This window comes from Momordica charantia, assembly GCF_013281855.1.
Source record: "Momordica charantia cultivar OHB3-1 chromosome 11 unlocalized genomic scaffold, Mcharantia_2.0 BLBB01000011.1, whole genome shotgun sequence".
In the NCBI taxonomy this organism is placed as follows: Eukaryota; Viridiplantae; Streptophyta; class Magnoliopsida; order Cucurbitales; family Cucurbitaceae; genus Momordica; species Momordica charantia.
This window is the reverse complement of record NW_028275159.1, coordinates 1,965,635-1,988,214: the sequence shown is the minus strand read 5'-3', so window position 1 is coordinate 1,988,214 and position 22,580 is coordinate 1,965,635. Positions and strand designations below refer to the sequence as shown.

At 36.0% G+C, this 22,580-nt stretch overlaps 5 protein-coding genes across 5 annotated transcripts; all 5 read left to right on the top strand.

The window, feature by feature from the left end:
• On the top strand, window positions 1-1,184 carry LOC111013492 (ethylene-responsive transcription factor ERF011). The gene has a single exon (XM_022287963.2). It carries the CDS (start codon window positions 417-419, stop codon window positions 885-887), a length of 471 nt encoding a protein of 156 aa, XP_022143655.1. The 5' UTR covers window positions 1-416; the 3' UTR covers window positions 888-1,184.
• A 6,482-nt stretch (window positions 1,185-7,666) lies between these two features.
• Window positions 7,667-9,451, top strand: LOC111016501 (putative acetyltransferase At3g50280). Its single transcript, XM_022291968.2, has one exon. It carries the CDS (start codon window positions 8,010-8,012, stop codon window positions 9,372-9,374), a length of 1,365 nt encoding a protein of 454 aa, XP_022147660.2. The 5' UTR covers window positions 7,667-8,009; the 3' UTR covers window positions 9,375-9,451.
• A 2,101-nt stretch (window positions 9,452-11,552) lies between these two features.
• LOC111017946 (putative acetyltransferase At3g50280) lies at window positions 11,553-13,600 on the top strand. Its single transcript, XM_022293883.2, has one exon. The coding sequence runs from the start codon at window positions 11,881-11,883 to the stop codon at window positions 13,276-13,278; it is 1,398 nt and encodes a 465-aa protein (XP_022149575.1). The 5' UTR covers window positions 11,553-11,880; the 3' UTR covers window positions 13,279-13,600.
• Window positions 13,601-16,150: 2,550 nt separating this feature from the next.
• LOC111012315 (putative acetyltransferase At3g50280) lies at window positions 16,151-18,165 on the top strand. Its single transcript, XM_088120297.1, has one exon. The coding sequence runs from the start codon at window positions 16,891-16,893 to the stop codon at window positions 17,947-17,949; it is 1,059 nt and encodes a 352-aa protein (XP_087976423.1). The 5' UTR covers window positions 16,151-16,890; the 3' UTR covers window positions 17,950-18,165.
• Window positions 18,166-20,582: 2,417 nt separating this feature from the next.
• Window positions 20,583-22,525, top strand: LOC111007465 (putative acetyltransferase At3g50280). Its single transcript, XM_022279845.2, has one exon. The coding sequence runs from the start codon at window positions 20,963-20,965 to the stop codon at window positions 22,340-22,342; it is 1,380 nt and encodes a 459-aa protein (XP_022135537.2). The 5' UTR covers window positions 20,583-20,962; the 3' UTR covers window positions 22,343-22,525.
• The last annotated feature ends 55 nt before the right edge of the window (window positions 22,526-22,580 follow it).

Genomic DNA, 22,580 nt, shown 5'->3' with positions numbered 1-22,580 from the left:
ACGTGGCGGCCGTGCCAATTCGACAGAGAAGCAGCCAAGTAGGAAACAATTTCGGCCCCTCTTTTTTATCTAATTCTCTTCTCTCTTTGTATTCTTTCTTTCTTACTTATATATATATATTTTATTTCCGACCCATGTATTTAAAGTACATATCCATTGCAGCGCCACCATATTTTTTGTTCAAACTGCTGGGTTTTGGATTTTAAATACCCAAGTTCAGGGAATCAGAGAAAGAAAGCGAAAACCCAATTTTTGGGGTTTTATTGGGTCGGAGTTTTCATACTCTTCCGTGCGTCGAGGGGCGTTAATTATCTCTCTCATGGGGTTTTGGTCTCGATTAGTTTGAATTGTGAGAAATTAGAAATCAGAAGGGGTATTTTGATCGAGTTATTGTTTTGTTTTTGTTGTTGAGATCGATGGAAGGAGAAGTGTGCTCGGCTGTAAGTTCTTGTGGAACGGGGTCAGAGAAGCGGAAGCAAAGGCATCACGAGAGTAATCTACAGCAAGAAAAGCCGTACAGAGGGATAAGGATGAGGAAGTGGGGGAAGTGGGTGGCCGAAATCAGAGAACCAAACAAGCGCTCCAGGATTTGGCTTGGCTCCTACACAACCCCCGTCGCAGCCGCCCGCGCCTACGACACCGCCGTCTTCTACCTCCGAGGCCCCACCGCCCGCCTCAACTTCCCGGAGTTGATGTTCGAAGAGGATCAGCTTCACGACATGTCGGCCGCCTCCATACGCAAACGAGCCACCGAAGTCGGTGCTAGGGTTGACGCCATCCACATCTCTCACCTCCACGCCAGCTCAAACTCCAACTCCAATTCCTCCAATTCCGTGAAGCCTGATTTGAACGAGTATCCCAACCCCGAAACCTCAGATGACGATTAACCACACACCTCTACCAACAGGGAATCGTCACATATATATCCCCTTACTTCATATTTCTACAAAATTATGAAAAGGGTGCGGAGGGAACAAGGTATCCCAACAACAAAAAAGGAGAGAAGCACCATGAAAAAACGGAATCAAAATGATTCCGTTCCATCGGTTATATAGTTGTTCGATTGTAACCCCGAAAACGGTTTATAGAAATGGTTGATCTCGACTAGTTTTGGATTTCCCTTGTTGTTTAATTTTGTTGTTAGTCATAACTAATTTTAATGAAGCAATTTTGTTTGCGTTTTACTTCTTACGGGAAGGAGAGTGAAGAAAACCTGCAGCAACGGCCGTGTGGCTGAGTGGCTCCGGTATATGATTGAGAGAAATTTGAGATAAGGATATGACCAAAAAAGGAACAAAAAAAAAAAAAGAGTTGGGGACAACAACTGGTGCACATGACATGCTTTGTGGAGTCCACGATGAAAATAAAAGGGCAATATTATGTGAGAATGCGATAGTGGGCGTGGCCCCTCATATTAGGTTTAAAATTGTCACTTATAGTTGAAGCCTTTCACGGCCGGAGTGTTTTTGTTTTTATTTTCTCGTCCCTGGGAGACGGCGGACGACACCCACTTGCCGTATAAATTCAAATTCCATTTTCTATTCCCCTCCTCAGTCAATTAATGTATGTTGGTTTTAGCCTTAATTCTCCATCGGTATTTATCACCAGTAACCAGTAACTGGTAAAGTAAGCAAGTGATCATATATAGTATATATATCCACACGGGGATACCGATATCCGACTCTTGGTCTTTCACTTTTTTATTTATTTTTTCAAAACTTTTGACTTCTCCCCGGCCGCCCATCTCCTTTTAAATTGCTGCTGTGCGGATGTGGGTCGACACTGAAACTGGAACTTCATTAATTTAGTATGTTATAATAGAGAGTTATAGAACAGCGATTTTCATGGATCTTCCACTAGTTATTTTCAAGGTTGTTGCTCCTAAATCTTCCGTATTTATTTATCTTCTTCTGGCCGGCCTTTGGCTTGGCTTCCCATATGCATGCCAATAAATTATAATATAATGTTATAACCGGTGGATATAAATATCGGATAATTTAAGGACGGTAGATGAAGCTTTTAATTAATAATAATGTAGCAAACAGCAGTTTCCATAATTATCCAAATCCCATCACTAGATTTGCTTTAAGGGGAGGTCGGTGCACTCAACACCACCGCTAATCTAACGTTAACATGAGATTAATTAATGTCTATGACAAGCTTTTTTTTTTTAAAGAAGGTGGTGGAAATGAATTCCAAAATATGTGATTCAGAATTCAGATTAATTAAGAGCTCCAACTTTGACACAGAATCATAGTAGAGTAGAATACATCTCTGGAACTGGAAAGTCCCCTTTGGCCTTGTTTATTCAATAATCCCTCCCTAATAAATAACAGAAAATAATGTTGTTTATTATCAATTTCAACATAAGTTCAATTGATTTGTACAATTAACTTTCATGTTTAAGAAAAAATGTGATTAGCTCCTTTTTTTATTCGATCAATTAACCTCTACTTTAATATAACAATTCAAATATGAATGGAAGAAATTCTTTTTTCTTTTTTATGTTCTTATTTAAGTTGGAAATCAATTAGCTTTATAACATTATTACAAAGTAAAAAAAAAGGTCAAATTTGTCGTAATTTGAATGTTTAAGATTTTATAATTTTCTTTTCATTTACGCCTCTCAAAGTTTTTAATTTTACTGTTTCTTAAGAATTTTTTTTGAAGCGTCTGGGTCAATTTTAACATTTTACGAAAGTTTTTCGTTCAATTCAAAATTCAGTAGCTTTGGATACGTTTGAAGAGTTTTTATCGGGAGTATTAAATTTTCGTTGACATACCGACATTTGCATATTTTTCCGAATTAAAAAATAATGAGTAAATTGACATTTTCATAGTATTTAAAAAAATGACAATAAAATTTCAATGAAATTGAAACTTCTATATTTACGTATTTATGACGTTGTTTTTTGTTAAATAAACCAAGATTTTAAATGTCAATTAGATAAAAATGTCGATATCTTAATTTTATATAAATATTAATGTCTAAGTCTATGAATATTTCTATAGCAGCAAGAGAAATTAAAAAATTGTAAAAAATTATTTAAATTATTTTATATAAATTAAAAATGATTAATATATATGTATTAGTTGTTTAATATTTTTCGTATTGTTTTTAGATGCGACAGAAATATGGATGTCGGAGTCCATAAATGCTGGAATTTCAATTGTAAAAGTCGACACGTCCATGATACCACGCGTACAAGTATAACGCCGCATACCAAATTGTAATGAGACTGGGTGGTGACTCACCGTCATCGAGCTGTCACTTTCGTACCGAACCGTCTCCCAATACGAAGAGGGTTTTGTTGAGATATCATTAAGCAACGTGTCAGGCAGTTATTTCCAACACAACTCCGTCCCCACCGCTACAATTCTTTCTGCTAATATAATCTCACAAATTCAATAATTCCAAGCCCACTGTCAATTTTTATAATGCTTCCTCATCGATGCCTCCAAAGAAGAGCAAAATAGATCAAATGAGACAAAACTGATTTATATGATTTCTAACTCCGTACGAAGGATATTATTATATGGAAATAATAAAAATTACATGAATGTTAGAAGCAGAGGGCGGGGATATGATGATGTGGTGGGCTTGTAAACAAAAAAAAAGAGGATGGTCGGCAAAATAGTAATTGAGAATTTAGGAGGGAAACCAAATAAAAAAACCAGAACACAGCAGAAAAGTGCTTATAACAATAATTGGTAGGTGTAGAGAGGCGTAAGGGAAGCGGACACCATCGGGAGAGAGAGCGTGCAGATGAATAGTGGGAGTTGGGTATGTATTGGTGGGCTGGAAAAGGGTAAAAGGAGGCCCATTAGTGGCCCACTTGGAAGTGGGCCGAAGAGGGGGAAAATTACTGAACTTAACTGACATAGTGACGTGTACAAAATTGAATTGATTGTGGCGATCGAGATTCGGTAGTGGGCGTTGCAATTAATTAATTGTGCACCCACTTTGGCTTTTATCTTTCCAGTTTCAGTTTCCAGTACCCACCGGCCACCACACCACATTGGCCATCTCTTTCTTCCATTTTTCAACACAACATTACCTAACAGAGAGAGAAGAAAAAGAAAAAGGGGAATAGACCAGACCATCAATCAAAGCTGCTCTTCTTCAGTCCATGCCTCCTGAGACTGTTACAGCTCAACCATATGCTTCAAAATATATTTAAGTTTAACTATACCATTTCTTTGAATTGGCTATTTTTAATACAAGTTTTTTTACTCACCTAACTATGATTACAGTTTTAATTGCTCAAACTCTAATGCAATATAATAAAAACTAAAAAGGTTACATTTTTGTTTTCAATTCAAGTTGTCATCTTTTTTAAAATACATGTTAAATTTATGCCACGAAGTGAAATTTCTCTACTTTTTATAGTATAAAAGTTATAATTAACTCTAATGTTAGAGTGATGGAAATTTATCTCACGAAATGAAGATGAGAAAAAAAAATTATAGGATGTTACGAGAGAGTGTCGTATAAATGATATATATAAAGTAATTCTTTAACCTAAGAAATTAAAAAGAATGCAACTTCGATATTTATCCACCGATCACTCACATGTTAATAGTTAATAATTAATGACGACCAAGAGTACCAATTCATCAAAGAAATAATTTACTAGTTGAACTAAAAAAAAGTTATTATTAAATAAAAATAAAGTCTTGATGTAATTTTACCACAAGTTAATTGCAATTAGTTTAGTGTTAATGTTTTGGTGTTTTTTCAATTGGCTCTTGTAGGGGAATTTTATCTTCATTTATATCAGGTTTAGTTTAGATTGTGTAAAAGTTAAAAGAAAATTTCATTTATTTTTGTAAATAAATAATGATTAGTTTTTGGAGGTCACTTTAAAGGTTTTTCAAGCCAGAAAAGAAGAAAGCGGTTTGAAAAAAATATATATATTATAGTGCCTAGGCGCTTCAGACTTGAAACAGTAATTTTCAAAATACGTGTTTAGTTGGACAATATCTAGTTGGACAATCCTCTTATTTTCTTAGTTCTTTTCATTTTATTTATGCCTTGATTTCTATTTTTTTACATTCTAGCTTAGTTTTGTTAATAAAACTCTTGGGCTGTATAAATTTCTTATTAACATATTATTTCCATTATTGAGTTAACATTATGATTTTGATGTTCGTAATTGCTTGATCACCAATTGAATGATTTTAGATTTAATTTGTGATAAAGAGATGAGAGTATAATTGAACTTTAAATATTTAGTCATAGGTCACATTCATAAGATTATTGTTTAGCTTTTATGAATGTCTCGCACTTCCTATTTTTTCTTTTTTGATAGGCTCCAAAATTTTTAGAGAGGTAGGAATTTGTTTGTCAAACTATTAATTAGCTAATGCTTGAGAAATATTAGTAATAAATTAGAAGAAATTTGCTATCAATATAGGACATAACCAAAATTAATAGAGTGAATGAACTTAAAAGGGATTAGTAAAGTGAAAGTCGGTGATAGTATATTTTATGCACCACATTTCATGATATTCAGGTAGAAATCATTTAACAATTTTCGGCCATTTGTGGCTTATTTACGTGCATAACTGATGTTTTTTATAGGATCAAGCTATTAGAAAGAATTGAAGAATAAGCGATCATTTGAGCGAAACTAGAGCGAAAAAGAGGAGCTTGTTGAAACCACATCAACGCCGCAGCGCCACCATTTAACGCCATGGCGCGCGTACAGGTCAGAATTGGTAGCAAAATCCCGAAGTAGCAGCGCCGCAGCGCTGTACCGTAGCGCCATGGCGCTGTAGCGATGCCCTAACTTAAAGAGAAAGACGAGTGCGCCGTTTGGGGGGATGGAAAAATGGGGAAAAGGATTCTGGAGAGGATCGGCTCGGTTTTGGAGGCAAGAAGGCTGAGGAGATGATTTTCGAGGGCTCGTGATCGTGGAGATTGAGTCGGGGACGGTCGATCGACACTACGGCTTTAGTTTCTCTCCTTTCCCTTATCTTTTCTAGATTTATTATGAAATTCTTTGTAGGATTTTATTGTATTTTCGTGAACATGAGTAGCTAATCTTCTTGTTCTAGGGATTGACGTAGCCGTTGGATTTATGAGTTGGACTTATTAACATTTGTCTCGATTGATTTGTTTTTAATCTATTTATGCATTTATTTGTTTAATGCTTTTAATCTCTTGATCACGGATTAATTGTTGCTAAATCTGAATCTTATGCTCAGGAGAGGTGGTTTAGGTTGGAACCTGAATGCATGACTGGGGTAGTTCTAAGATCGGGAGATTTAGAATTATCTTAAAGGTTGTTAAAAGATTAAGACTTAAGGTCCTGCTTTTGTTAATGAAACTAGATAGGGATATTGGTTTCTTAATAAGTGGGAGAATTAATTGTGCTCGGGAGAGACTTTTATGATTCTTGATTTCTTGACTTATAGATTAATTGCATATTCAATCTCGGCATGCTTAATTTGTCCGCTGGTAAGTTCAATTGGTGAAATCATTTCCCTAGGACCCGTTCTCCATAAGAGTTTTCTTAGAGTATTTTTATTCACTTTGTTATTTTATCTCGTGTGTGTGTCACAAGAAATTCCTGATTGCTTCTCTAGATAAAATTGGACATTAATATCCGTAGTACTCGAGTGACTAGAAATCCAATCCAGTGGACGATATCGGTAATCACTTACCACCTTTATTAAAACTTGACCCGTACACTTGCGGTAAGCAATCTTAGCTACAGTCGGAGTCCTAGCCTTTACTTCATTCATTTTAAATTACTTCTTTTTAGCTTATTCATATATTATTCTCTCTTGATCGATCAATTAGATTAAGGTTAAGTCAGTCGGTAATTACTATTTAATTAACAGTTCTTGTGGAGACGATTCTTTATTTATCACTTTATATTACGATTCGTCCGTACATTTGCAAGATCAAACAACAATCTCTATTATTTAAAAAATTTCAACTTAGATTCTTTATGTATTAACCATTTTTAGTTATACCATTTGTATTGGTAAATGTCATAAGTTACTAATGATAAGTTTGTACGACGTGAGACTGGTAAATTGTCACTTCAACTTAAATGCTAATTGAAACCTAAAATCTAATCCACTCATCAATAAAATCCAGATAATTAACAACGTCTATTAAGAAAAAAAATAAAGTGGTAGGGCTCAAGTGGATGTCCAAGGAATCCAAGTATATTAATAAAAAACAATAATTCAGTAATAGCTTTATGTTAACAAACTTTAAAAATTTTCATCCCTGAAGGACCTAATAATTGAGAACTTCTAATAAATTAACAGTAAAATTGAGAATTTTAAAAAAAATTAAAGACCAAATTGGGAAAAATCATAAAAATTGGAGATAGTGGGCTATATTTAACATATTTTAGCTATTTTTTTAGGTTTCAAGACTTCATTTTGTAATGGTTGGATCTCACTCTAAAACACAAAGCACAGGTTTTTTTAAACTATTTTTTTAGTCCTAAAAAAATTATGTTTTTATTTGACTAAATATTTTTAGTTTAATGTAATTTACTTCAATTATATAACATAAATATTATTTTAATTTTTGAAAGAAATAACATTTAAACAAATATTATTAGATTATTAGGAGAAAGTTTGAAATTTAAAATTATATAAAGAATAAAAAAAGTTTTTAAAATCACTATCCCACCTAGCAAAAAGTTTTGTTATTTATACGATTCCTAGGTTGAAGATTCGATTTTTATCCCAAAAAAGAAAAAAAAATAATAATATACCCTACCCGAAGAAAATGACCATTTTGGACTATTTATTAGATTGGCTTTGTTGGGCTGTAATGGGCCTCCCTAGTGGGCAGGGCAATTATGATGTTTACTGTCGGCTTGTAGTAGCCTGTAGGACATGCGGATTTGGAACTTTTTCCGTTTCTGGGGTTTAATTTCTGGCTGTTTGATTCCGAAGATAAGATGAGACATGAGAGCACAGTACTAGGAACACAATAATAAAATGTTCATCTTTGTTCTTGTCCTTGCCCAACTCCGATGACCATGGTTTCCCATCATCCTTCGCTCCGGCGGATCTCGGATTGCTTTGTGAAACCAGAACGTCTTCCCCAGGAATCGAAGCACCCATATTATTTGAACCATTGGGATCTTCCCATGCTTTCCATGAACTACATCCAGAAAGGGATCCTCTTTCTCAAACCTTCGGAGGCCTATGGCGACCCACACCGCTTCATGCTCACTCTTCTCCGCCGCCTAAAAAACTCCCTCTCCACCGCTCTTTTCCATTTCTACCCACTTATAGGCGGATTCTGTATGGCAAACAATGAGATTGAGGGTAAAGCTTCCATTTTTATTTATGTGGACTGCGTTAACAGCCCCGGAGCAAAGTTCACCCATGCTGCTCTGGACGCCACAATTTCTGACATTCTGTCCCCAAATGACGATGAGCCTTTACTGCTCCAATCTCTGTTTGACCTCAACGGAGCCGTCAACTACGACGCCCATACCCTGCCTTTGCTGTCCATTCAGGTCACGGAATTGTTGGACGGTATCTTCATCGGTTCCTCCTTCAACCATTCCATTGGCGACGGAACCTCTCACTGGAATTTCATCCGTACCTGGTCTGAGATTTTTAATGACGCTCCAATTTCACGGCCGCCCATTCTGAAGAAGTGGTTTCCGGAAGGGTATGGTCCAATCATCAATCTCCCCTTCACCCACCCGGATCAATTTATCAGCAGAGTCGTAGCACCCCAACAACTTAGGGAAAGAGTGTTCCACTTCTCAAAAGAATCCATCACAAAGCTGAAAGCACAAGCCAACGCAGAGTGCGGCACCAACGAGATCTCGTCCTTCCAAGCGTTGTGCGCGCTTGTATGGAGGTCCATAACACGAGCTCGTCGCGTACCAGAGGATCAAAGCACCATCTGCAAGTTGATTGCCAATAACAGAGGAAGACTAGAGCCGCCCTTGTGTGAAGACCACTTCGGCAACGTAGTGACGGCAGTGAAAGCAGAGGCAAAATCAGGGGAATTGGTGGAAGCAGGGGTTGGTTGGGGGGCTTGGAAATTGCACGAAGCTGTGGTGGACAACAGGTACGAGAAGTTAAGAGAGGCAGTTGAAAAATGGCTGCAATCTCCCTCTTTACATCGATCAGGTGAAATGGTTGATCCGTACACCGTGGTGATGGCGAGCTCCCCAAGATTCAAGATATATGAGAATGAATTTGGAATGGGAAAAGCGGTGGGGGTTCGGAGTGGACAAGAAAACAAGTTCGATGGGAAGGTGAGTTCATATCCAGGATCTGAGGGAGGAGGAAGCATAGATTTAGAGATCGCCCTGTTGCCGCAAAATATGGCTAATTTGGAGTCCGATTCCGAGTTTATGGCTGCTATATGTTAAGCATATCTCTAGATTCCCTATACTATATATATTCCTAAGAAAATAATGAAGAAATTATGGCTACGGGTATTTGTTCAGTTTCTTAAACCTTTCATAGTATCAAAACAGGTTGAATGATGTGGACTCCAATTTTGTTCCATTTTTAAAAATAAATTTCCCCATATTGTTGATAAGGACTTGCGAACTAAGCAGCTCCTGTTTGAAGATCACATTATTTCTATGCGTCCCACAAACAAATCATAAACACCTCTAGCTCTGATCCAAATCTCAGTAATCCTAAATTTTCTAGCTTCTCTAGTTAAATACAAAAATAAAAAATAAAAAATGACCAAATCAAGATTTAAGAAAATATTTCTAAACGGTTTTGTTACCTTGTATTCCCAAAACAAATGGGTGGTTAATTCTTTATCATTCCTGAACACAACATAAGTCGGTAAAAATTCCTTTCTTACAAAGATTATTTTTTTGGTAGCAATAACGTTCTTCACAAACTTCCAGCACTTACTCTCCACAACGATTGCTTTAAACAATTGTGCCAAAACATCAACTTTAATAACTTTTATCAATGTTTACCAAGTGTATTGTTATAATTTTTATCCTCTAATATATTACCATCTCTTTATCTCTTTACTATATTGTTCAAATAAATGTCAAAGTGAATTAAAAACATGTCAAATCGAGCATAGTTCAATGATAATTGACATATATTTCAAACCAAGAGATTGTGAGTTCGATTCGTCATTCTTATTACATGTATTAAGAAAAATAATAAATAACATAAATTTGGAATAGGGATGGTTGAATACTCAATGAAAAAATATTTAGGTCTAGTATTCATGAATCTTTGAATGATTTATCTTTTATCTATTTTAGTTTATATAGTTTGAGGTTCGATATTTGTTTAGCTTTTCCTTTCTAATCAATTGAGTGTGATTGTGATAGGTCATGTTGTTTCTCCAATCATGTGTCCTTTTACTATTTTTACCTTTATTGATGTTATAACACGTTTTGCACGTGGTTCGAATTTTTATTATACAAATTTTTGGTAGCCGGTTAGTCAGGTTTTTGTTCTTCATTTTCTAGTTTTTTCTCTTAATATTTTTTGTAACTACCTTTTTTCATGTTTTTGAAAAAAAAAATATTAAAAAACTATTTTTTGTTTCTTATTTTATATAGTTGAAATTAAATTGGATATATATATATATATATATATATATTTTTTCTTGTTTTAATACAATGATCAGATATGATATAAACAAAAGTAAAATATATTTTTGATTCCTAAATTTGAAGATAGATTTCTATTTATAATTTGGTATCCAAACTGTAGAAAAAAACTCTAAAAGAGAGTTGGAATCAAACTTCCGTGAGCTAATGAAATACTCAGGTGGCATTGTAAGGTGTATATTTTTTCTCCTTGAAAAAATTTTCCAAGTATATTCAGAATTCACCGGCTACTCTGAATCCAAAATCATCTTATAATTTAGCTTCAACCGTGCCTCACGGCTACTCTGAATCCCCATGATGAGAAGAGCATTGTCACAGAATTCACCGGTCTGGTAAAAAATTGACTTCTACTAACACTAAATCTCCGACGGGGAGTTTCTGTTAAATTGGAGCCAACATCTGAAAATCATGGCCTGCCACTAGAGCCCTCCATATTTGTCTGCATGCAAAACTCTTCAATTAAGGCGCAAAATATAACGATAGTTTTATGTTAATAAACTTTAAAAACTTTCTTCACTGAAGTACCCAATTGAGAACTAGTAATACATTAAGGTTAAAATTGAGAATTTTATAAGCTTAAAAGACCAAATTGTGCAAAATCATAAAAGTTGAGACAATGGGCTATATTTGACATATTTTAGACTATTGTTTTTTTAGGTTTCAAGACTTTATTTATAATCGTTGGATCTCATTCTAAACCACAAAACACAGGTTCTTTTAAACTTTTTTTTATTCCTAAAAAAAATTTATTTGATTAAATAGTTTTAGTTCAATGTACTTTTATTTAATTATATAGCATAAATATTATTTTAATTTTAAGATATAAACAAATATTATTAGATTATTAGGAGTAACTTTAAGATTTTAAAATTATACAAAGGATAAAAGAGTGAAAAAATAATAATAAAAATTGTCACTATCCACCCAAGCGAAGTTTATTTTTAAGTCCTTTTAAGGTAAACTTGAGTAATAGCTATACAATTCCCAACTAAAAAAGTTGAGCATTTTGGACTTCTTATTAAATTGGCTTTGTTGGGCTGTAATGGGCCCAGTAATTAATTATGATATTTGTGGTCTGGGCTTGTTGTAGCCTGTAGGGCCTACGGCATGCTGACTAAAAACTGTTTCTTTGTTGGTGTTTAATTTCAGGCTGTTTGATTCCGAAGATAAAGATGATACGAGAAAGGCGAGTAGGCGAGTAGGCGAGTAGTAGTACCTTTCAGTTGAACACACAATAAAAACCTCCCCTCGCCCTTGCCCAACTCCGACTCCGACGACGATGCTTCCCCATCATCCTTCTCTCCGGCGGATCTCCGACTGCTTTGTCAAACCAGATTGCCTTCCCCAAGAATCCAAGCAGCCCTATTATTTGAACCTTTGGGATCTCACCATGCTTTCCGTAAATTACATCCAGAAAGGGCTCCTCTTTCTCAAACCTTCTGAGGCCTACGGCGACCCACACAATTTCATGCTCACTCTTCTCCACCGCCTCAAAAATTCCCTTTCCACCGCTCTCTTCCATTTCTACCCACTTACAGGCCGATTTTGTACGGCCAACAATCACATTGATGGCCAAGCTTCCATTTTTATTTATGTGGACTGCATTAACAGCCCCGGAGCAAAGTTCACCCACGCTGCTCTGGACGCCACAATTTCTGACATTCTGTCCCCAAATGACGATGAGCCTTTACTGCTCCAATCTCTGTTTGACCTCAACGGAGCCGTCAACTACGACGCCCATACCCTGCCTATACTCTCCATTCAGGTCACTGAATTGTTGGACGGCATCTTCATTGGTTCCTCCCTAAACCATTCCATTGGCGACGGAACCTCTCACTGGAATTTCTTCCGTACTTGGTCTGAGATTTTTAATGACGTTCCAATTTCACGGGCGCCCATTCTGAAGCAGTGGTTCCCGAAAGGGTATGGTCCAATCATCAATCTCCCCTTCACCCACCCGGATCAATTTATCAGCAGATCCGTTTCCGTAGCACCCCAAAAACTTAGGGAGAGGGTGTTCCACTTCTCAAAAGAATCCATCGCAAAGCTGAAAGCAAGAGCCAACGCAGAGTGCGGCACCAATGAGATCTCGTCCTTCCAGGCGTTGTGCGCACTTGTATGGAGGTCCATAACACGTGCTCGTAGCGTAGCAGAGGATCAAAGCAGTAGCTGCAAGTTGTTTGCCAATAACAGAGGAAGACTAGAGCCCCCCTTGTGTGAAGACCACTTCGGCAACATAGTGACAGCAGTGAAAGCAGAGGCAAAAGCAGGGGAGTTGGTGGAAGCAGGGGTTGGTTGGGGAGCGTGGAAATTGCACGAAGCTGTGGTGGACAATAAGTACGAGAAGTTGAGAGAGGAAGTTGAAAAATGGTTGCAGTCTCCTTCTTTTCATCGATTTGGGGAAGGAATGGATCCCTACGCCGTGGTGATCACGAGCTCCCCGAGATTCAAGATATATGAGAATGAATTTGGAATGGGAAAAGCGATGGGGGTTCGGAGTGGATGTGGAAACAAGTTTGATGGGAAAGCGACTTCGTATCCAGGACGTGATGGAGGAGGAAGCGTAGATTTAGAGATCACTCTGTTGCCGAAAAATATGGCCAATTTGGAGTCGAATACGGAGTTCATGGCTTCTGTCTCTTACTCTTCCCCACCTCATCTGCACCACCATTGTTAGAGGTGGAATGCTGTGCAGTCTCCACTGCCTCCAAATCTTTAGATCAAGCCAAACCATCAACTTTAACAACTTCTAATAACTCTGAGGGGGTTTGGTTTGCGACGCGTGTTTATTAAGTATGAGTTCTTTTCTAAGTCCGTATTTAGTTGTGCAAATATCATGTTTGTTAAGTTTGGATTTATTAAACCTTTATTTGGTTGACAAAAAAAGTCAACTGTGAGTATGCTAAACCTTTGTTTGGATCATTTTGTTAAACCTAAGTTTATTAAAATTGTATTTATTGGTAGATTTGGAATTTATAATAAATAATAACTATGTATTACCTTTTGTTTGCTTAATTTTTTTAGGAATTATTTTATACAAATTTAATAGGACATGTAATTTACCACTAAGTGTTATCAATGATTTATTTAATTATTTGTTCATTTCTTGTTATGCTAACTAAATTTATTTACTAATTACTATTAAAATTTTCATTAAAATTAAATTGTTCTTTTCTTTCTCAATTTTTACTTAGTGATTAAAAAATTAACACATGTTAAATAATAATTATTTAAAAATTATTAACTTCGACACAAATTAATCAAAATAGTTAAATTTCATTCTTGTTATAAAACACATTTCTTTAAATAATTATGCTAATATGACTTTTACATTGCATTAATGAAAAGAGTTTAAAACTATAGATTTAGAAAAATAAATCTGTTAGACTATACGATGTAGATTGAATTTTGAATTTAAAATGAAATAGTTTAAATTATTTATATATGTATGTGATTAAAAATATAATAATATTTATTTAGTAACTGATACTATTTTTTTCTATATGAAATAAATATTTAATTAGTTTTGTTATTACTTTTTTCTTAAATATTTTTTGAAGTGTGTACATAAATTATTGCATATAAATTTATTATTATAATTGTTATAAAACATGAAGTTTATAATGAATATAAATAAAATTGTTAGGTTGGTTTTTATCAAAGTTGATATATTAAGAAAATTGAACTTTATGGTTCCAACCAATCCAATTAACTTGATTTGGCTAATTTCTTCGTTTTTTAATTTTAACTTTCACTAATAAAAAGTTTATGATTAAAAATTTGTCGATATATGAATTAATGAATTATTACTTATAATCTTAATTAAATTCATTTACTTATTTATTATTAAAATTATGATTAATTAATTTCTTATTTAACTCATATTTTTATTAAATTAGTGCATTTTAAAAGCAAAATTACAAAAAAAAAAATATATACACCGTATCAATTATAACGAGTAAGAATAAAATATTGTAGCAAACTGGGGTAGAATAATATTTATCGTAGCAACATGGGGATAGAATAATAGTTACTATAGTAAACGAGTTTATAAAATTGTGAAACCAACGTAGGTTTGACTTAGTTAACCTTACTCCTCGTTTTGAAAGCATATAATAAAACACCCCCTATCAATAGATTCGTAAGAAGAGAAAAAAGTGAAATAATAATGACAATAAGAAAAGAAAGTGAATATGTCAAATGTAAACTTAACAGAGTTCAATTTGTTGAGATATATATCCCGACTAAAATACCTATGTTATACCAAAAAAAAAAAGTTAAACAACAACAAAAAGAAAAATGAAGAAATTTAATTTGAAGGGAGAAAATTAAGAAAATGAAAATTGAGAACCGGAGAATTAAGTGAAGATGCAGGGAGAAATAAATTTAAAAATAAAAAAATAGGATAAAAAATATACCATCGAACAATAAAGGAAAAAGTAAGATACGGTGGATTAATTTTACTTGTATATAGCGTACATAGAAGATGTATATATTTTATTTATATAATAATAAAGTTACTTTATAACATACTTTAAATAGAAAACCTACGCAAGAGGAATGGGACTATAAATTTCTATTCTCCGCCTCTTTGGATTGGCCATTAAGTACAGCCACATTTGGCAACAGCTTCCATTTCCAATTCCATTTTATCAAATCTCTTACATTCAAACGTGGCTCAAGCTTGACCTATGATTTCTCAACATTACACTCCACAACAATAATTTCAAAATTAAACGCTTTATAACGATTAAGTTTATAAATTTTTGTTGTTTATAAATTATGTTTACTTTTTCCTAATTTTTATGCTATATTTTTTACTTTTTAAAATTATATTTAGATTTTTATCTAAATGAAAAAATTAAATATAAACTTTTAGTAATTATTTTTAGTTTTTCAAATTTCATATAGATTTTGAAAGGTTAAAAAAAACAACATAAAAAAATCATAGGTGAAAGTAATATTTTTAATTTAAAATTAAATAATACAATAGTTACCAAACAACGTGTTTAACCTCAACGGAGCCGTCAACTGTGATCGGAAATTTCCGATAAATTGGAGCCAACATCTGAGAATCGCAGCGAGAGGATTGCAATCTCTCAACGAATCCATGGCTCTGTTGTCCACCGCTGCGTAAAGCCCTCAAATATACTAATTGACTCTCATTTCTCTGCAAAAATTCTCCAATTACGGCTTCAAATTTAATGATAATTCTATGTTAATAAACTTTAGAAAATTTCTTCACCGGACTTAATTGAGAACCACTAATATATTACTGAGAATTTTAAAAGATTAAAACCAAATTAGAAAAATCATATAAATCGGAGGCAATGAATGGGCTATATTTAACCTATTTTAGATTATTTTTTAGGTTTCAAGACTTTATTTTATAATGGTAATCTATAAGAAGACAGGTTTTTCAAACTTTTTTTTTCCCGAAAAAGAATAAACTATTTTTATTTGATTAAATATATTTAGTTTAATGTAATTTATTTTAATTATATAACATAAAACTTATTTCTTTTAAAAAAAATAAATATTACTTAAACAAATATTATTAGATTATTAGGAGTAAGTTTGAAAATTTAAAATTACATATAGGATAAAAAAAAGTTTTTAAAAAATAATTGTCACTATCCCACCTAGCGAAAAGTTTTGTTATTCAGTCATTTAAGGTAAAGTTGAGTAATAGTTAAAACATTTATAAAATTCATAAGTATAAGATTGGATTTTTGTAATCTACCTGAAAAAATCAACCATTTATTAGGGGTGGGTTTGTTGAGCTGTAATGGGCCCTCTATTGGGACTGGTAGAGTGGTAATTATGATATCGATGGTTTGGCTTGTTGTGGCCGGTACTCGTAGGGCATGCGGACTGAAACATTTTTGTTATGTTTCAGGTTGTTTGATTCCATAGATAAGATGAGACGTGAGAGCAGAGTACTAGTACCAGAAAAAGTTGACAACTCCGACGACGATGGTGCTCCGTCATCCTTCGCTCCGGCGCATCTCCGATTGCTTTGTCAAACCAGAATGTCTTCCCCAGGAATCGAAGCAGCCATATTATTTGAACCCTTGGGATCTCACCATGCTCTCTCTCCACTACATCCAGAAAGGTCTTTTCTTTACCAAATCCACTGAGGCCTACGCCGACCCACACAGTTTCATGCTCACTCTTCTCCACCGCCTCAGAAACTCCCTCTCCACCGCTCTCTTCCATTTTTACCCACTTGCAGGCAGATTATGTACGGCCAACAATCACATTGAGGGTCAAGCTTCCACTTTTATTTATGTGGACTGCGTTAACAGCCCCGGACACCCACGCTGCTCTGGACGCCACGATTTCTGACATTCTGTCCCCAAATGGTGAGCCTTTACTGCTCCAATCTCTGTTTGACCTCAACGGAGCCGTCAACTACGACGCCCACACCCTGCCTTTACTCTCCATTCAGGTCACTGAATTGTTGGACGGTATCTTCATCGGTTCCTCCTTCAACCATTCCATTGGCGACGGAACCTCTCACTGGAATTTCTTCCGTGCCTGGTCTGAGAGTTTTAACGACGTTCCAATTTCACGGCCGCCCATTCTGAAGCAGTGGTTTCCGGAAGGGTATGGTCCAATCATCAATCTCCCCTTCACCCACCTGGATCAATTTATCAGTCGATGCGTAACACCCCAACAACTTTGGGAGAGAGTGTTCCACTTCTCAGAAGAATCTATCGCAAAGCTGAAAGCACGAGCCAACGCAGAGTGTGGCACCAGCGAAATCTCGTCCTTCCAGGCGTTGTGCGCGCTTGTATGGAGGTCCATAACACGTGCTCGTGGCGTACCGGTGGATCAAAGCACCAGCTGCAAGTTGATGGCCAATAACAGAGGAAGACTAGAGCCGCCCTTGTGTGAAGACCACTTCGGCAACGTAGTGACAGCAGTGAAAGCAGAGGCAAAAGCACGAGAATTGGTGGAAGCAGGGGTTGGTTGGGGGGCGTGGAAATTGCACGAAGCTGTGGTGGACAACAGATACGAGAAGTTGAGAGAGGCAGTTGAAAAATGGTTGCAGTCTCCCTCTTTTCATCGATTAGGAGAATTGGTTGATCCGTACACCGTGGTGATGGCGAGCTCTCCAAGATTCAAGATATATGAGAATGAATTTGGAATGGGAAAAGCGGTGGGAGTTCGGAGTGGATGTGGAAACAAGTTTGATGGGAAAGTGACTTCGTATCCAGGGTGTGAGGGAGGAGGAAGCGTAGATCTAGAGATCACCCTGTTGCCGCAAAATATGGTTAATTTGGAGTCCGATTTCGAGTTCATGGCTGCTGTCTCTTACTCTTCTCCACCTCATGTTCACTAGAACTAATCGTATTTTTAAGATCACCACCTCCGATCTTTTACTCGAGCCAAAACATCAACAAATTAGGCAGAGTTGAATACTTGATATGGAAAAATACTTAGTTGTACGTGCTAACTATCCTAAGTATCCCACGTATCTCTAGTATGGTATTTTCTACTTTGAGCATAACGTTCATGACTTTGTTTTTGGTTCTATCTAAAATGTCTCATTCGATAATTGTCCTATTTTATATGTCTATGGTCATTTTCTTCCTTAACTAATATAGGATTTTATTTGCGGTACTCTCCTCACAAATCCAACACTAAGTTCCAACTAACGATGACCTATCTTGTATGGGTGTAACGAATCAACACGACTCAAAAAATTGACTCGACCCAAACAACTATCGTGTCAGGTTGATTCGATTTTAAGATTTGTTGATTTAGTTTGATTTGCCTTGAACAACCGAACATTTTTTATAAATGTGAAGCCCTACTCTTTTTCTTTATCTTCTCCATCTTGCTCTCTGTTAACAAGCGTATCTACCAATGAAACGAAACTCTAATACGTGGTAACGATTTGAATGGCAACATGTGATGGAACTCTGTTGTGGAACTCCTCTCAGACTCTCTCTAGCATGAACGGAGCCCAGTGACGGTGACTCCAACTAGTGGCAGGTCCGAAATTTTAGGTTGGTGGCACAAATGTATATAAATGTAATGAAAAAAATATCAATTTTAAATTTAGACTTAGCAATGTGTATCCTAAATTTGTAAGTTTCTACCAGAATTATTTAATCATAAATTTTTTTTTATTACTCAAACTTAATTTAAGAATTTTGATTTTGATTGAATTAATGAGTTTTGTGGATTTTTCTCTCAAATAAAGTGATAAAAGTTATGACATTTACGAATTAAAATTTATTAAAAAATGTTCGGTGATAAAATTTGATTAGACATTTTTAATAATGTAAGAGGGCATGTGCCCCTCGTCTCAATATGGACCCCACCTTGACTCTAACGATGACCTTCATCCAGCGTGAATCAAGAAGACGAAGACGCGTGGCCGACACCACTCTATAGCGTATGAAAAGAAAGAAGAAGAAAATTCAGGTATCGCAAATGAACGATAAGAAATTTGGTATGTTATGTTAAATTCCTTACATTTTTAAATTAATCATTTTTTATAAAGTTTGATTATTTGATTTTAAATATACATTTTGCTTTTGTCATTTTGAGTAATTTTTTTAGTACAACAAGTGGGGTGGAGATTCGAGACCTATTGGTCAGAGATATATGACAATTACTGCTGAGCTAAGTTCAAGTTGGCGAGTAAAAAATATTGTTGAACTTTAGGTTTAGTTGGAATTTTTGTTTTAAATCAATGACTAACTAAGAAAATATAATCGGAAATTTCAAATAAGTTCATCACATATTTTTTAATATATGTAAATTTACTATTCATGTTTTATTATTTGATTCTCCATCTCTTTGGATTTGGTATTATAGCAACCATCTTTCGTATATGTAGGTTAAGTACAGCCACAACTGACAATAACTTCTACTTAGAATGTCCTTTTATCACATCTCTTACATTGAAATGTGGTTTGAAAATTAAGGATTATTACACTCCAGAACAATCATTTAAACGATTTTGTTTATAAATATTTGTTCTCTAGAAAATATGTGTTATTTCTCCTCATTTATATGTTATATTTCTAACTTTCTAAAAAAATATATTAAATATAAATTTGTAATAATTATTTTTTTATTTTTAAAATTTGAATAGATTTTGGAAGGTTTTAAAAAAGATAATAACAACGTAACATAAAATTTATATATATATATAGAGACACATAAATATACATAGTAATATCTTTAAATTTAAAAATGAATAATATGATAGGTATCATTTATCAAACAGGATCTTTAGCAATCATATGTGAAACCAATAATTGGCCACCGCATTAGATCTTGATCCGTGTCTTATATATTTCGCTCGAAATTACCAAGTATTAAACACTCTTGGTTTATGTAGAGTTGACAACTGGATAATAAGGTAGTTGAAAAAAAAAAATACTAGAATAGTCTTGAATCTAATTATAAAAGCAGGGCGATAAACTGCAGAAGTTAAATAAACCGCGCCAAATCCCGCTCAAAAATCGCACGCGGTAGATACGATTTTACTAATTTCACGCCCTTCAGACGCGATTCTTATGCTGATAAACTTTCTTTTTCGTGTCTCCTACCTTCCCTTCCAAAAAGTCCCTTTCCCATCTCTCACTTTTTCTCCAAACAAAAAAGATTCACCATTTTGGACATTAGATTAGCTCTGTTGGGCTGTAATGGGCCTCTCTATTGGGCCTGGCAATTATGATATTTATGGTCGGCTTGTGGTACGCCGTAGGGCATGCGGATTGAAACTTTTTCTTTTTCTTGTTTAATTTCATGCCGCCGGCTGTTCACTTCCCAAGATTCAATTAGACATGCTGGATCAGGACGACGACAGGTGAGCAAAAAGATTTCGAAAAATCGACCAACGACCAAAATCAATCGGACCGCGTTGGTCGGCCGATCTGATAAATAATTCAGTTGCATACAAAATCGACTCGGTTTTCCTTTTAATCTGATTTAGACTCGAACGATCTTGAAAATTTTATTTAAAATAATTGCAGACTGGATTCTGCAGAAAATGTAATGCAGACTGCAGCTGCTTCAAAACCAACGGTGGCCGCTGGTTTTTCAAGCCTGCATGGCCTTTTCTTTCTCCTTTTTTTTCCTTCTAATTTTTCTGCCACGCATGTCCACATCATTATTTAATTTCTTTCTTCTCTTTTCTTTTTTATCCTCAAGAGTTTTCGTTCTTATGTTGTTTTCTGTCGCCGTATGTCTTCCTTTCGCAGTTTCAGCTCTCCCTCTCTCGTCTCTCTACCTCTCTTCTTATGTTGGGCAAGGGCTCACTTACTCTCAGATGACAGAGTAAGTAGTTTCTCCGTGTTTTTTCTTGTCCTTGTCCTTGCCCAATTCCGACGACGATGGTTTCCCATCATCCTTCGCTCCGGCGAATCTCCGAGTGCTTTGTCAAACCAGAGTGTCTTCCCCAAGAATCGAAGCAGCCTTACTATTTGAACCCTTGGGATCTCACCATGCTTTCCGTCCACTACATCCAAAAAGGTCTTCTCTTTTCCAAACCCTCTGAGGCCTACGCCGACCCACACAATTTCATGCTCACTCTTCTCCACCGCCTCAAAAACTCCCTCTCCACCGCTCTCTTCCATTTCTACCCACTTACCGGCAGATTATGTACGGCCAACAATCAGATTGAGGTTCAAGCTTCCATTTTTATTTATGTGGACTGCGTTAACAGCCCCGGAGCAAAGTTCACCCACGCTGCTCTCGACGCTACAATTTCTGACATTCTGTCCCCAAATGGCGAGCCTTTACTGCTCCAATCTCTGTTTGACCTCAACGGAGCCGTCAACTACGATGCCCATACCCTGCCTTTACTCTCCATACAGGTCACTGAATTGTTGGACGGCATCTTCCTCGGTTCCTCCTTCAACCATTCTTTAGGCGACGGAACCTCTCACTGGAATTTCTTCCGTACCTGGTCTGAGATTTTTAATGACGTTCCAATTTCACGGCCGCCCATTCTGAAGCAGTGGTTCCCGGAAGGGTATGGTCCAATCCTCAATCTCCCCTTCACCCACCCGGATCAATTTATCAGCAGATTCGTAGCACCCCAACAACTTAGGGAGAGAGCGTTCCACTTCTCAAAAGAATCCATAGCGAAACTGAAAGCACGAGCCAATGCAGAGTGTAGCACCAAGGAGATCTCGTCGTTTCAGGCATTGTGCGCGCTTGTGTGGAAGTCCATAACCCGAGCTCGTTGCGCACCAGAGGATCAAAGCACCAACTGCAAGTTGATGGCCAATAACAGAGGAAGACTAGAGCCACCCCTGTGTGAAGACTACTTTGGCAACGTAGTGACAGTACTGAAAGCAGAGGCAAAAGCAGGGGAATTGATTGAAGCAGGAGTTGGTTGGGGAGCATGGAAATTGCACGAAGCCGTGGTGGACAACAGGTACGAGAAGTTGAGAGAGGAAGTTGAAAAATGGTTGCAGTCTCCCTCTTTTCATCGATTAGAGGAAAGAATTGATCCCTACACGGTGGTGATGACGAGCTCTCCAAGATTCAAGATATATGAGAATGAATTTGGAATGGGAAAAGCGGTGGGAGTTCGGAGTGGATGTGGAAACAAGTTTGATGGGAAGGTGAGTTCGTATCCAGGATGTGAGGGAGAAGGAAGCGTAGATTTAGAAATCGCCCTGTTGCCGCAAAATATGGCTAATTTGGAGTCTGATTCCGAGTTCATGGCTGCTGTCTCTTCCCCATCTCATCTGGGCCATGAGTGAAGGTATTTTAAAGGTCTAAGGTTAGAGGTTGAATCAGGAATGGTTTCATTTCAAAACCTCACCCGAAATTCTCTCCACCATGGATCACGCACGATCTCTCAGTGACCATGGCCTATCCATTTTTACTTCAACATGTTTTCATTTGAAACATTTTGAAAATAAAAAATTATCGTGTTCTTTAAATGAATTTGTATAGGAATGGTGGTTAAGAAATCTATTATTCATCGAAAGATAACTT